This window comes from Xiphophorus couchianus, chromosome 12 (assembly GCF_001444195.1).
Source record: "Xiphophorus couchianus chromosome 12, X_couchianus-1.0, whole genome shotgun sequence".
NCBI classification, from domain to species: Eukaryota; Metazoa; Chordata; class Actinopteri; order Cyprinodontiformes; family Poeciliidae; genus Xiphophorus; species Xiphophorus couchianus.
The window spans coordinates 20,643,400-20,659,690 of NC_040239.1; the positions used below are offsets into that span (position 1 = coordinate 20,643,400).

The 16,291-nt window shown below is 37.7% G+C and overlaps 1 protein-coding gene across 4 annotated transcripts in view; it reads right to left on the reverse strand.

Moving 5' to 3' along the window:
• The window catches only part of LOC114154655 (multiple C2 and transmembrane domain-containing protein 1), a 151,086-nt gene that overhangs the window by 68,958 nt on the left and 65,837 nt on the right, over positions 1-16,291 (reverse strand). For 3 of the 4 annotated variants that reach the window (XM_028033957.1, XM_028033955.1, XM_028033958.1), the window contains exons 3-9: positions 16,057-16,199; positions 15,727-15,806; positions 14,434-14,545; positions 10,647-10,685; positions 7,145-7,309; positions 6,053-6,183; positions 5,263-5,449 (exon numbers count right to left, since the gene is read on the reverse strand). In XM_028033957.1, coding sequence (XP_027889758.1) covers positions 5,263-5,449; positions 6,053-6,183; positions 7,145-7,309; positions 10,647-10,685; positions 14,434-14,545; positions 15,727-15,806; positions 16,057-16,199 — 857 coding nt within the window. The remainder of the gene's footprint in view (positions 1-5,262; positions 5,450-6,052; positions 6,184-7,144; positions 7,310-10,646; positions 10,686-14,433; positions 14,546-15,726; positions 15,807-16,056; positions 16,200-16,291) is intronic. The other variant, XM_028033956.1, reaches the window with a different exon arrangement.

The following is a 16,291-nucleotide window of genomic DNA, read 5'->3' on the forward strand; positions in this document are numbered from 1 at the left end:
AAATCCTGTTTGCAATTTGTCACAAGACACGTGGAGAAAGCAAAAAAAAAAAGAAAAACACGATGCACGTTTTAAAACTAACGCAGCACATCATCACCCTGAACTCAACATTTCTACCAAGAAATATGCTGTGGGAATGCTTTGTCTTAGCGGGGACATGGAAGATGGATAAAGTTGATGGAGGCATAGAACTATGTCCTTAAAAACTGTTACAGCCAACAGAAAAATTTTAAGCTTTGTCACCATAAACGCTGAAAAAGACCTCTATAATTTTTCTTCCTCTTCACAATTATGCACTGGTCTCTCACATAAAATCCCAGTAAAATTATACCTAGTGTGACAAAATGTGAAAAAGTGCCAGGCACTGTACCTGATAAACCTGGTACATAAAAGGAAAACCTGTGGAGATCGGGGCCTGTCTATGAGGCACACACAAGCAGTCCCAAACTTGTGATTTCACTCACATCCAACCACTCAGGTATAAACACAATCATTAAAAAAAAAAAAAAAAAAAAACTTAACTGGGGCCAAACTGAGAGGCGTGCCGGAACGTCTTAAAAGCAGAGCAAAAAACACACTTCACTTCAATTTATTTCTCTCTCTCTGGCAATAACCACTTCCATCCCCACAGGAGTAATTATAATTTAAATTTCAGAGTCAGGGCCAGGCTACAGACTTAATTCATTATTACCAACTCTGTCAGACTCTGCCTGTTTCCAGCGATATCATTGTCCAAAAAGCTCTCTAAAGGAGATGAGAGGGGGAAGACTGTGTGAAAGGGGGGAAAAAAGAGAGGAAACGAGTAGAGAAAGGAGAAGCATGTAGGGAAAGAGGGACAAGTGTTGAGTTTGAGAAATGATTCCTCAGAAGATACAGCTCCAGTGAGAAGCAGTAAAGAAGAGAGGGCAAAATAGGTCACAAAAGAGGCAACAGAGCAATAAAAACTATTAATATGTGATGTCTTTTTTATGCAATTGGATCAAAACATGTAGCAAAGAGCCATTTGTATTAAAATTAAAAGAAACAGGAGACCAAATATTTATATGACCGGTTAGTGGAGTGTCAGTTTTCTAATTTTTTGCCTTCCAACCCTTCCTCTGCTCTTCATGCCTTCCTACCCCCATCCCTGCTCCCTAAGGGAACATCCAGGGTTCGACTTCAATCCATGATTGCTAAAGAGAGAACACACCCATCCTCCACAAGGATTCAAATCCTCATCAGAAGAGACAGACACCAACTGGATTGGTCACAGGTAGGATGATAGACAGACGAGAGGACCAACAGCCATGCTCATTTCTCCTCACATCTGCGTGCAGGTGGAGTGATAGGGGAGAAGACAGAAACGAAGAGGAGGGATGAACAGAAAACAGAGGACAGATTATGGATAGAGTTGGCTTTCAGAAGATGAACCCTCTGCCCTCTGTGTGACTGACAGCCCGTCACCATGGCATCTTCTTTCTGTCTCTGTCACACTCCACAGACGTATAAACACACAAATGAATCAGAGCTGGCATAGTCTTATGACTCACTGTCATCTTTGCAGCATGTCACATTTCATCAGGGCTGCATTTCAGAAACACACTCATAGCATCTGCCCTGCACCCAGAAGTTCATGGGATATTTGATCAAATAATGGTAAAAATTCAAACAAAAAGCCATACTCTAACACCTGTTTCCACTGTTTCCTACTCATTTAAATCAGGATCACTATGTGCCAAGAGTCTCAGTGAAAGCTGCTCGATGCTCGTCATGCAGCCTCTTACTGGTTCTCACTTCCTGCCCAGGTTGTGTCCTTTCACTTCCTCTTAGAGGAGTGCACCAGAGTGGGTAGGAGAGGTGCTGCTGACATGTGCACGTACACGGGTGGTGGAGTGCCACCACTTCAGTGGAGGTCATCCCGTCCTCCTTGTCTCATCCACCCATCTCGTGGCCACCTCAAGCCCATTAAGAGCCATTAGTGTGCATGCTCCTTTGCCATCATAATGCATAAATCTCCTCTCTTTTTACCTCTCTTTCTGTGTCCTCTAGTTTTGAGGAACAACTAATTAGGGATGAAGGAAAGGCTGCAGTTAGGCAGTCACATCAATGCACTGCATGGTATAAGACAAATTCAAACACAGTTTGAGTTAGTAGGGGTGAGTACATGCATGCAATCTTGCAATACACGACATGTATACTCATTATAGGTACATCAAACAGCCGGTGATCTGAGTGAATTTTAAACTTGACTGGCCAGTGATTTGCAGGTCAGAAACAATCTGATCTTTTTCCTATCAGTGACCGCATCCCAACTGCTACTTGGTCTGTTGTCAACAACGCTCTTTTGGTGCAGAAGACATAGCTGTCTTATCATTGCTTAAATATGTAAAAATTCAGTCACAGAAGAAGATTTTAAAAAACAATCTTTTATGAAGGCATGTTTACTGTGTAAGAAGTAAACATGGGAAGGAGACTGAGAAAATTGCAGCAAAGTTGCTTTGAAAACATCAATTCTCTGTGTTACTCCATTAACTCCACAGGAATACACACAGAGACTGCTGTTACAGTTAGTAATGCTAACCACAATAACCCTTAATGCAAATAGCTAACAAGAAAAGTTGAAGACAATTGTAAATGTCAACTCGACATTTGTCTTCAAATCCAGTTTACCTGCGGAGTTGTGTAACAGACTCTCTCTTTCGTACACATGGTGTGACGTTGCATCTAGGGCCAATGCAATTAAAGATGCTAATACTTAATTATGCTAATGATGAATATGTTATTTATAACTGATTAGTGAAAGACTGCTTAATGCTGGTGCTAAGATCCTTGTGCTAAGATCAAACAGTATAACAGTAAAGCAGAGCTTTTACTTTTAGATATTGAGTTGTACATAGCTGTTATTCGGATGTTGTTGAAAAATGTTGAACATCTTATGATTTGCTGCATATCTATATCTTTAGTAGTGTAAACACAAGTTAGCAAGCTGCAATGAGAAGGATGCTAAGAGTCCTGTGCCACTCAGATGTATGTTTTCTGTTTTCATCAATGGCCTCAGATTAAACTAACACCTTACTGTGATCATTTAAGGGAAGGATTAGAATAATATCTTTTTCAGTGACACAGACATTTCTGACTCCAAAACCATTAAAATATAAAATACAAAGTAAAAAAAAAAATCCCTGCTGCACACTACTTTCAACTAAACCATCCAAAAGTATGTTTTCATTATTAGGCTGCATTTCCTGGTTCGCTGCAGTTTGTAAATCTACCTTCTCTTTATAGCTGCGATGATAACATAGTATTGATTCTCCCCACAGACACATAGCATTTTATGAGACACAGCCGAAACACCGTAGGTAGCTACTGTTTTTGGAGGTGCCTGCATGCGAATGTTCGCTTGTGATTAGCAGTAGTGGATGTTTTGTGCTGCACAGCTGATTCTAGGCTGATAAATGTCAGTCAGTAAAATGGGGTCTGCACATGCACGTACAGTACACATGCACACGCGCGCACACTGGGGAGATTAGCGGGCTTTCAGCAGCACTGTTATATATTAGTGGTGGTACTTCGTCTAACCAGTGCTCTTTGATAAGGTACATCTTTATTAAATTCTCCAACTGAAAGACTGCCAGTCTGGGGAAAAGGAATATGCTAATAGGCAGAGACCATTCAAGTCTTCAAACTGACCTTACTGTGCCCCTCCATCTGCAACCCCCTATTTTCTTCCCCCCCTTCCCTCTATCTTTCCATCCCTTCATCTCAAAGGAAGGCCACGGCAGAGGCAGACAAAGAGCTGAGGTTGCTCTGAGAGTGGGACAGAAATGGGGAGAGCAGGAGAGAGGAGGCGGCAGGCAAAAAAGGTAGGTGAGGGAAGTAAAATGTGCAGAAAAACGGTCGAGCAGAAAAACGGGGTCTGTGCGAGTTGTGAGAGAGGTGAAATAGCTTTTTCTTTTCATTTTACACGCCTTCCCTTCCCTTCCCGGTGCAACCCTAACCCTTTACCTCTCGCCCCCATTACACACATTCTTGGAAACACACACACTGCTGCGCTTATTCCCTCTGCCGTCGTTTTGTGGCTTTCAGGAGGGACTCAGCATGGTTTTGTTTCGGTCCTAGAGCTCCACCTTTTGATTTCAGGTGGTCGCTGCAGCGGCGAGCAAAACGAACGACCTCCTGTGGCTAGCCAACAAGGCACCACCACGGCAATGTATGTAGGTCAATGCACTGATGTTTGGCCACACGTTGGAAGGTGTAAATACACACCAGCAGGGTGGTATCGGTCACTGAAATCCAATCATGTCCTGTAATATGTCAAACACGGATGTGAACACACCCAGTCGCACAGCATCCCATGTTTTAGCAGTTTTCATGGAGGCTGTTGTGCAGAGATGAGAGCTGTCAGGGAGTCAGACCTCTTGATGAGAGCAATCTGGGGGTCTTTGTAGCAAAAAGTGACAAGGAGTGATGGGTGAATGAGACTAAGACAAAGACTTAAAGCCATTGTGTTAGAGCAGATGGATCCTCTACTCTTTCTACAATTCTATTCATGTCTAACAAAGTAAGCTTAATGACAAAAGTATAAGACAAGTTATATTCTAACAGCTTAACCTATGCCACTAATGCACAAGCTGCATTTACCAAATCAGCAATAGAAGTCTGCACAATTTCTTGTGGTCCTTTTGATTCCACATTTTTTATCTGTGTTGTCTGTGTTCTGTTTTGTCTGTAACCATGCCTGTAAATATCAACCTTACAGCCAGTGAAATCCATACTACTTATAATGACAATGTCCCACAAGTTTAAAAAACTTTATTAGAAGAAGTTTGCAAAGTAATGTTCAAAAAATGTGTTATTAGAAACAAGTGTTTTGTGTTACTCAAATTATGACAATAAAAAATGTGTTATTATTATTGCTATTTAAAGGTTATACAGGAAAACTGTAGATAGAATTTTAGATATTTGGCACATATCAATTCTGACAAGGTCTGATTTGTTTTGGCCTGTTATGTTAAAAACAGAAATAGCCCTCTAATATCTAACAATGCCCCTCTTGTAATTTACCACCCTGGGCAAAAAGCCATATTGCCTTTGAGAAAAAAACTATCACTTGCATGAACTTTGATAATTGTTTCTTATAAAAGAAAAACATATTCTGCTACGTCAATCTTTGATTTTTTCTCCCCATTAATTCAGCATTTTTTGACTTTCCTTCTGAAAACAATTCAATTCAAAGTCTTAAACCAAAGTGTCCACACACATATCTATATTGTCCAAACTCACATATCTTTGCATAATCTGGCGCCTTTCAAGTGGATCATCCAACATGTTGACGGACAGATCTGAGATTGAAACCGCGGCCGATGCAGTGAGTGTGACCAGCAACACCAGAACACCTTCTCCTTCCTCCAGCGGCAAGTCCAGCTTGTGAGTTTGTTCTTTACTGAGAAGTGACAGGTCGATAGTACACCTAAAATAAAGCAAGAAATACAAAGTTGAACCTACTGCACCAACTGTCTTGGGTGTGTTTGATGATTTCAATAAGAACATATCGTTCTCCTTGCTTTTGGGGGAGCAGTGATAAGAGCCTAAAAACAGAAAAAAAATTCAAAGTGTGCAAAAGGTAAGCAACAGAACACAACTTAAGCAAAGCTGACATATTTTATATCTTTTAGTAGGCACTTAAAAGCATCCTCTCAACTGAATTGATTTTCTGGCATGGCCTTAATGCATCTGGTGTTAAAATGGCAGCCCAATAAAAATGACATGACTTGGTTTCTGGCATGCCCTTCAAAGCAAAGGTTTGCTAAAGTGGGTTTAAATTTGCATAGTTACGCTATGCACTGCAATAATTCAACTTGAACAGGGGTTAAAAAATGAACAGTTCAGTAAGAAGAGAAAACATAACCACTTTAGATTAGGATGATAAATAGCTCTTCTTGTGTAAGACATCTTTTTTGTCTAAGACTAATATTACACACGTAAGCTCCAAAAATCTAATTCATCTCTGATTTTACAGAGCTGCATTTGATAAAAAAGAAGGAAAATAAGTGACTGGTGGAGACTACTGTACCTGCCCATAAAGTCATCCTTCTTGCCAGCATCTTTGTCCCAGACTGTGATGTCCAGGTAGCCTCCCTGCTCTTCATACAGATGGAAATCAAACTGCTCTCTCCATTGCGGGTTTAGTGTTTTGGGAATTGTCTGAATAAAACACAGTTGCCTCCACGCTCACTTACTTGCAACAAACCTGTTAAATCCTACACTTGAGCCCAAAATTATTTGTACACCTGCCGGATTTAGGTTTAAGCTTACATTAAAATAACAAATTACTTTCTGTTGAAGAATGAGACAGACATCTCTCAAAAAACAGTGAAGCAATGAAAAACAGTATTAATTAAAAAAAAAAAAAAAACTTTTGAAAATCTTTGGTTTTTCAGATTTTACTAAAAAATGTCAAAAATGATTATGGTCTTCTCAGTAATCAATAGAAGAACCTTTATTGACACAACAACAATCAAACCCTGCTTAAAGCTGACTAGCTTTTTTTGAATGTTTCCAATGGAGGCTTTCAAACCAAGTCTTTTTGGTTTGAAAGCCTCCTCGCCATCACCCTAATCTTTAAATCCCTCTGCAGATTCTCTATAGGAATTAAGGTAACATTTTGGAGTTAAGGTAACTCCAAAATGTTAATATAACTTGCAGTCAAAAGAAATATGTTGGTCAAATTAAAAGCTTTGCCACGGTTGTGAATAATTTGGGGCTTAAGGGTAAGTGTCATATATAATACACTTTACATAAAGGTATTGCAGTGTATTTGATCTAAAAGTATTATGGTAATAAGTAAAAAAAAAAAAGACAGGACACAAAAGATTTAATATAGAAAAATGGAAATTTGTCCAATTGCTACATGATTTTCTATGTCTACTCTGAAATGCTTGAGCTGTTTTTCTATCCAGTAACATACAAATAAGCAAAAAATACTTTTTCACATAATAAAAATAGTTGAACAAGAAGTCTGAATAGCTGCAGGGCAAGCTTCATGAGGAAATTTATGAAATCAAGCTATCTATTTTTTAAAATAGTATCTTTAAAGCTTTCATAGCATTATTACATAAGGCAATTTCATTTAATTATTTTACATATTCAGCAGCTATTCCTTTACCTTGCTCTTGTACTTTTGATGACCCATCCTGAACTTGACATAAGGATCACTGAAGCCGTTGGTGTCCATGGGCTGCAGGTTGCGACCTTCGATTAGACTGACGCTGACGATACCTCGCCAGAGCTGGGCTTTCCTGTGCACATCCGAGAGCCTCATACTCTGATACTGCAGACAAACACACAAATAAAGAATTATTTCTCACAAAATGGAGAATCCTATCAGCACGTGTGTGGAACAGATGCCAAAAAGCAAACAAAAGAAAAACTTGACCCCAAAATACAAATTTGGGGCTTTTGGTATACTTCAGGGCAATAACCAGCTTCGGGTACATTAATGTAGCCCAGAAACAGAACCAAAACAAACAAAAGATCACAAGTGAGAACCAAACATAATAATTCAACAGAATTTATTTTTAAGTTTTAATCTCTTCACATCCCATCAGGGGGTTATTGTAAATTAAAAAATAACTTTTTAACAAAAGCACCTTAACGTATATCAGATTGCATTGTTCTAGTTTTTGGTGTGTAAAGTAGAGCTACTGTGAAAATAGATTTGGCTGAAAAAGTTTCCAGTGAATTGTCTCAAAATCTGGTTTAGCTATGTGACACTGCTTACCTTTTTTATTCTGTGTGGAAACTTAAATCTAGACTGGTTCTTCTATGTTTTCCAGGTATGTTTTCCACCTCAACTGTTTTTTAGCTCCCAAAAGCCTGTTTAACCTCTCTTTGAATAATGTCAGTACCCTTCACTAAAACAAAATCTAGGCTTTATTTATCAAGCAAATACAAATCCCCTTTCCATCTCTACTTCACTCTCTCTCTCCTCCTTCCTCGTTAGGCAGCGTTTATTAGCATAGCTTTTGTTTTGCGGGTGAATTTCATTAAACTCTGAACAAACCCTGCCTCGTGAGTGCAGGCCTTTGATCTGGAGACAGAGCCTCTTAATTTCCATTCTCCAGACATTAAACAGTTGCGAATAGCTCCCTGCAATGAAGTCATCTTACCATGCAGTAACTCCCACATCTCCCATTAATTCTGCTCACTAGCTGCTGTATGATAATGATGAGGTCACTGTTTTGTCCTGACAGAACATGACCCATTTATTCTTGTATTGCTATCTGCAAAGCCTGGCAAAAGTATCCATACCTCTTCAGCTTTTCCCACACTTTGTCACATTGCAGCCATAAACTTAAGGCGTATGTTATTGGAAATTTAAGCGACAGATCAACACAAAGAAGTGCAAAACTGGGAAGTTGAAGCAAAATTATGTATGGTTTTCAGAATTTTAACAACTGATAGTTTATAAGTAAAAATAAAAACAAAATTTTCAGTTCCCTCTCCCTCAGGAAGAGGGAAGCTCATCAAAGTCAATGGGAAGATGGACGGAGTTAAATACAGGGAAGTCCTCAAAAAAATAAAATAAATAAATATAGGCATCAAATTGGAGTACAAGGTGAACAGGATGACAATCTAAACATAACAGCGATGCAACAAAAGGAACTATATCTATAAATGGTCCAGTCAAAGTCCAGACTCAAATCCAATTGCAAATCTGAGGCAAGACTTCATAATTTTGGCAAAAAATAATAATAATAATCTCTGTGTAGATGTACAAAGCTAGCAGAAACATACTCCTTGCTGTTGTAATGTGACCAAGTGTGAGAAATCCAAACAACCTGTACATACAGTACAGACCAAAAGTTTGGACACAACTGTGTCTCATTGAATTCAATGAGAAAGTGTGTCCAAACGTTTGGTCTGTACTGTATATTTCTTAATTGAGAATCAATAACCCCACAGAGATACTGAGAAGCTGTTTAGTACTATGACTCCATTAATGTTTCTTTGTCCATTTTAAAAGTTCAAATTAAAATGCCTTAATCAGTTGAAAATTGACTGTTTGAAAACAATCATACACTCTGTGTAGTCCAGCACACAGATGAGGAGGCAGTAAGCAGCAGAGGAAAACTAACATCAGCTAATTCATTAGTCACAGAATCGGAACTGGTCAGAGGTTTCAAAATATTCACATCACACAAGTTTGTGTGCTCAAATCCAACCTGGCATACACAGCAGACGTCTTTATTGTGAGTTTTAGAAACATTAATCCTGTTTCAGGAAATGTAGTGAAAGGTCTGAAAGTACAACACCTTTTCTTCTTAGTCGCATGACACCTTAAAAGAATTTTGAAATATGGGCAAATGAAACGAATCCAATTTTGAGCACAAAATTGTCTTTAACATTATTGCTAAAAATGGCTGACAAAGGAACAGTTAACGAGATTCATGCACGAGCAAATAAGGAGAGGAAGAGTCTCGATCAGCATGCTTCATGTTTGACCTGACAGCAATCAAAAGCAACATAAGAAACAAAAGTCAAAATGTAGCGCTTTATTCCAAGTACGGCAATATGCGAAACAGAAAATAAAGTCGAAACTATAATTGCAACTGATGGGGAAAAAAAGTTAAAAAATGCAATACGATCAATCACATTTCCCAGCTGTTTAGCTGGGCAAGAGTCCTGGATAATCCTAAACTGCTTTATTTTCTGACACAGAGTCTGCAATATGATACACACATCAAAGGTGAAGAGCATACACACCCAAAGAGCGTTTTTTTTTAGTGAAAAAGTGCTTCCTTTCTTGTTACTTCTGGGGTTTTTTCTCTTTTGACACAGTTAACATCAATAAACTTTAATATTAGGCAAAGATAATCATAGTCAATACAAAGTTTTAAAGCTATTTTTTGTTTAAGTAAAAAAAGCATACCAAGCCCTACATGAAACAGTAACTGCCTCCAGTATTACTGACTGACCTGTAAAAGCAAGAAATCACTTAAAAAACATGATTCAGGTCAACTTTGTCTGACAGTAAAATATTTTTGATGATCTGACACTTTTAAGTGTCACAAAGAGCAAATAGCTTTTTTTTTTTAATACGGGTCAATACGACAATGACTAATAAAAAAAATGGGACAACACTCCAGTCCTACTGATTCAGTAATTCTTTTGACTTTAAATGTCCATGTCCAATTTTAGTAAAATGATGTGACAAGCTGTACATCAACAACAATTTGCCATTCCTTTTCTTTACAGAAACAAACTGTGTTTTGAAGCCAGCAAAGCTAAGAAGAAATTAAATAATTTTCCTCCACCCTTGATGTGTACCTACTTAATTTGCCTTAAAGTAAATCTTTAAGGCAAAGGCAGCCTTTGTTGCACAAGCAACCAAAAACCATAAAATGTGCATGCCCTCTATTAGTGCAGATAGCTGGTAGTATATTGCAGCTTGTGGAAAATAAGGTGGTGACAATGGGAACTGAGAAAAAAACAGATGCTAAAACCACTGTGGAAGGAAGAAAAGGAGGATAGGAGGGAGAGGGCCGGGGAGACTCCATCCATGTACCGGGACACCAGTGAGGAAGGATAGGCGAGGTGCAGTGCGGTCGGTGGTGGAGTTACAGCAGAATCGGAGGTTTGGTGAGTTACATGCTGTTTTAGTTTACCTTACTAGATCGTTTCCAGTTTCTTCTCAAAAGCATGGTCTGTAAATGAGACAAAGCGGTTACAGAGCGCCTCCTACTGTCCTCTCGCAAAGGGTAAAGGGCATGGTGTGCACCAAGATTAGATAACAGCCCTGACCTGAAGCAAAGTGAAGGTTAAATGAGGAAAGTGGGGCAGTCACCATCATGCAAGTTAAGTAAGCAGAAAGTGTATTAGCAGAGTTATTACATGGTGTAATGATGTATGCATAAACACAAGCATGTGCCCAAAAATACTACAAAATCAATTATGTACCTCTCCTACAGCATATCTATCTTTATTCCTATTTTTCTTTCTTATTTCTACTGATAAATCCAATTAAAACAAAAACACTGCTCTTATCTAATTTTCTAATTTTTCTGAAGAAATATTGCACTAAAGAAGAAATTTTGCCTTATGGATAAAACAAGTTCCTTTAAAGTCTAAAATCTTTGCGGTTTTGCTACAGACTTTTAACATTAACATTCCCTAATGACATATTTCACAATCTTTGGTATTTTATTACCTCAGTAAAAGCTCATTTGTAAATATTTTACTGCCGATGATGCATTGCTTTCAAGGCATTTAACAGGAAATAAAGGTAATCAGGAAAAAACAAAAACATTTTGTCAGATTTGGCTCTTGTTTTCATGTTTTTCATAAAATGTAAATATGTCATTACAAAGCTACCAAACAAAAAATGATTATGTGCAGTTCTGGGCAAAAGTCATGAACCAACCCTCATCTGTATGAATTCACCAGAATAGCAGAAATTAGTCATACAAACATTTGTGGAAAACTGTAGCAGAAAAAAACCCTCAATGAATCTGACAAGTTTCTTCATAATGTCCTGATATAATCGCTAAACATAATTTTTCCCCTTAGTTTTTTTTTTACTGCGCTAGCAGAAAGTTTGAAAACTGAAATTGTTGCTAATCAGAAATGTTCTAAATTGTGCGGAATGATGAATCAAGATGCAGAGGTACTTTCCTGCTTATCAATTTAATTAACTTTTATTACATTTACCTGTTGGTACCTACTGTTATCACTTTAACCATCACCCCCCAAAAAAGCCAAAGTAGAAACAGGACGTGGGCATTACACTGCTTGGTAAGGGGATTTATTAAACAATCATGGTAAATTGAAAGTGCTCTCTCTATCATGGTTTTATTTTATACTAGACAGACAATGTATGCAAAGATGTTTAAATATTTATTTATTAACCAATAAAGAATAAGTCTAAGTTTGGTATCTAGTATGACTATCAAAATGTCACGGAGGGATGAGTTCACTCCCCACCTCCTAAACACGTGTTCTGCATGTCAGGACGTGAAGTGAGGACTTCTGAGCCCAATTGAGGTATCGGGGTTAGTTAAGGTCCTGAAAAGGAACAAAGCAGCAGCAACACATAATATGCAGAGTGCAGAAGCAAGCTTTGTAACTTAGGCCACCACAAATTGGCAGGGTATGCTCAATATATTCATCAGAGTGTCTGAAACATTATGTGTGAAGAAACAGCAGAGCTCCGCTTAACTGAGTGAACTAGTTCACAGGGATCGCCTCAGAAATCATCTGTACATTTACAAGTACAAGACATTTATTAAAATTATTTAAATCGCACCTCGAGTGGACACTGATTGGAGCAGAACAAATACATATTGCTTATTTTAAAGAAAGATTTAACCGAATCAAAACAAGCACAAAATAGTCAAAATCCAAGAACTCAACTACTTGTTCCCATGACTTTGTTGGTGCCCTTATTAGTACATCATTAACCACATGCATGTTTAGTATGAAGGATTGCTGCAAAGATGGCACAATCCAACCGGCTGGGCTTTCTTAGGTGTTAGTAATTTGCATGATAAACTGAACTTTACTGCATTGTTTAGGATACGATTATTGCCGATCTATATTACTGCACTTAAGTGTATTCATATAAATTGGATCTGTAAAATGTTTTGAGACTTTTATTTAAATTGGTGTTACATAGATGCCCTGAATTTAATTCAGTAACATCTAAATGATTATTGAAACCAAAATGTCCACTCTGTTCACCCTTTCAGACTAGTTTACACTTTGTTTCAGTACAATGTGTGAATAACTTTCATACTGCTACTCTTATTGCACCTAGGTAACCCTTTCATAAGACCATTCTCGATCTTGGACATACAACTGAAAATTAATCTCAGGTCCTGTCCCAGATGTCTGCATCACTGCCTTGTACCTTGTTCATTAATATTCCCTTTATATATAAATACCATTTAAACATTTTTACCACTTTCTAAAGAAATACAAACAACGTAAATATATATTTTTAACAAAATACAAAAAATTGAGGAATGGCTCAAGACTTTTTCACAGTAACATTTCTCAAATCAGTTACTTGTTTAAATGTTTGAAATCTACGTTTTCTTTTTCAGACCACTAGATGGCAACAGAGATGGCACCTCAGTCCAACCTGGTCCGTATTCTTTTCACAGCAGGAGAAACCCAAAGTGATGCTTAACCTAAATAGAGTTTATTTGTTTTGTCAAAAGAGTTTTCTGTGAACCAGAGCCCTGAATAAGCAGCAGAATTAAGACATCTGATCAAAGGGAATAAAATATGTCCCTCATGACTCTGCCCTGATTGGAGCAGAACATGTAGGAATCCAATTAAACAAACAAATAATTGAACAGAAATAAATGCAACTCACTGAGCGTGTCTGTAGAGGCACGAGCCAAAAATAATTAGTAATGACGATCTTCTGCTCTTTGAACATGCAGCTTTTCTGCACAACAAATGAACTACTCTTGTGTTTATGCCTTTGTATTTGCTGACTTGTAAATTTTCCAGAAGCTGTAGCTAAAGGAAGCCAACACTTTCCAGTTCAACATCAATTACATGTGCTTCTGATGTGCGGGAAACCAGTTGACCAACTAACAGTCCTGTTTATGAATTTTGTTGGTAACATATACTGTAACATATGTAGTCTTGCTATTGCTTTTAGAACCTTGCAAAAATATTCAGGCCCATGAACATTTGCACATTTTTTTGTAATGTAAACAAATACTGCATTGTATTTTATTTCTATTTTATGTGCTAGACCAACACATAATAGCACATAACTATAAAGTGAAATGAAAACGGTACATGACTTTTAGACTTTTTTTGCAAACATTGTAAATATTTCTCTGTGCCGCTTTTCCTAAACGTCTGTTGTGCACAGCTTCTCTCAATAATGCTCTCCTCATGCCTGTAAGTTTAGGTGGATGTCCGTATCAGCTTTGCAGTCACACTCTTTCCATTTTCAGATGACAGAACGCTGCTCTGTGAGATATTTAAATCACGGGATATTGTTTTATCATGATTTAAATCTCCCCACAACTTTATCCCTGATTTGTCTGCTGTATTCCTTGATCTTTATGACGCTTCACTAAAATTACACTCTTCTCACCAATTCAGAGATCTCTTTAAGCAATTATTTGAGTTGGATTTTAGTTATCTGAATCAAAGCATAGTCGGCGTACCATTTCCTTCCAAATCACAGTTTACATGACAAATTGTGTTGATCACATAAAATCCAAATTAAAATACATTGACATTGTAGCTGTAAAAAGAACAAATACTTTTTGCAAGGTACCAAACAGTTTTTGGAAGGTTTATTACTAGCTGCGATACCAAAGAGGATTGGATGAAGAAATCCAGAACTGCATGGAAGACATCAATCATGAAAGGGAAAAAAGTCAGATGATTAAAACAATCCCCACAGACTTTACGTGAATGTCTTACAGCATCCTTTATGTCTCCTTCCTTTGGTGACAGAGTGACGGTGAGTTCCAGGCTACCCAGGTCATGCTCAGGGTACTGTGGGTCCTTCAGGTCCAGAGTCACATCCAGCGTCCTACAGAGACGGAGATTAATGAAATGTATTGGAATTTTTCTTAACTATTTTTGGATGTTCAGATTAAATGAATAATTGCATGTCACACAAAGCCTTTGGAAATTCAATGACTACCAAAATGTGTATGAGAGTTTGAATTTCAGTTAAATTAAAGCCTTGTAACTTCTGTGGTTCCTTGTGAAGCAAATTCCAAAAGTCTACCAGGAGAGGGCAGCCACAGACTATCCTTGAACAAGACAGTCATGTCAGGATACAGCGTTTTGTTAAACATTATAATATATGAAGTACGCATGTATATTATATGCTTACCCATACAAGGTTCGCAGCAAACTGTAAATGGGTCTTTTTATGACTTTCTTGTAACAATGGCTTTCCTCTTGGTACCCCTCCATGAAGGCTACATTTGCAGAGTGCATGGCTAATACGCCATTAAATGGCAACATATTCTCCCATTTAAATGCTGGATCTCTACGACTTCCCCACAGTAACCAGTGGCCTCTAAGCTACTTTGCTGATCAAAATTTTTCTTATTTTTCAGTCAGTTTAGTTGGACAGCTGTATGTTGGAAGGTCTGCATTTTTGACATTACTCTTTCCATTTTCTGCCGATGGATGGCACAATCCACTGCAAGATGTTTATATCTCACAGTGGATGCGCATGTTGTGATGTTTTATAAACGAATCCTGCGTTAGCTTTATCCAAACCTTTATCCCAGACCTATCTTCTGTGTACTATAGTATTTATCATGTACTTTTTCATAAATGTTTTATAATATAACCCTGTAAATTGTACAGAACAGCTAGGCTTATACTGAGTTTATTTAATTAGGTTACTTCTGATGGCAATTAGTTACATATCAGCATAGCTGATTAAAAAGGTGAACACAATTAAAAGTCACTTTTTAAAAATTTTTGACAGAATATTTGAGTGGTAATACTTTTCCAAGGCACAGAAAATGTTGAAAAAGCTGCAAGTACAGCAAGAAATTGAGAAACCTTTGAAAACAGACTATGTCTTAGCATTATTTCTCTTTAAAACATTATGACTTCTTTGTCCTTGCCTATGACCAAGGGATTGGTCTATCTATACAGGAAATATAATCTGCCGTGACAAAAAGTAATTACAAATTTCTGGTACAAAAATGGTAACAAAAAGAACGAGAAAAAAAGAGCCAAAGAGACCTTTGATGTTCCAGTGACTCCAGGTGTAGATATGCTGACCCCATGAAATCATCCTGAAGTCCAAAGTCATAGTCAAACACCTACAGAGAAACACAACAACTGTCAGAAGAAAACCATAAACATATTTTACCTCCACTTTCCAAAGAGGACTGTCACAAAGTTCTAGCAGAGTAAGATGAACTTGATTGAGTAAAAGAGATAGGCAGTCTTTTACTTGCATAAACAACCATTACTTACTAATAGTTGTGTAAGTAGTACACAACTGTTTCTTACATAGATGTCATTGTGTCATTGGGCACAATGACATCTGAAGTTCAAAAACAGATGTACCTTGACATATAGAGGCTCCCTGAGACTTTCCACCAAAAGGATAACTCTCTCATCCCACACTGGGTTTAAATTTTTGTGGATCGTCTTGCTTCTGAACACTTCCTTCCCTCCGATTTTAAACTTCACATATGGGTCGCTGGTCCCTGAAGATGAAAGAAGCAAACAGGAAAAAAAACTATTAGAGAAATGTCAACCAAACCATGTAAAATAAAGTAGAATTATGGGTGAAGATATT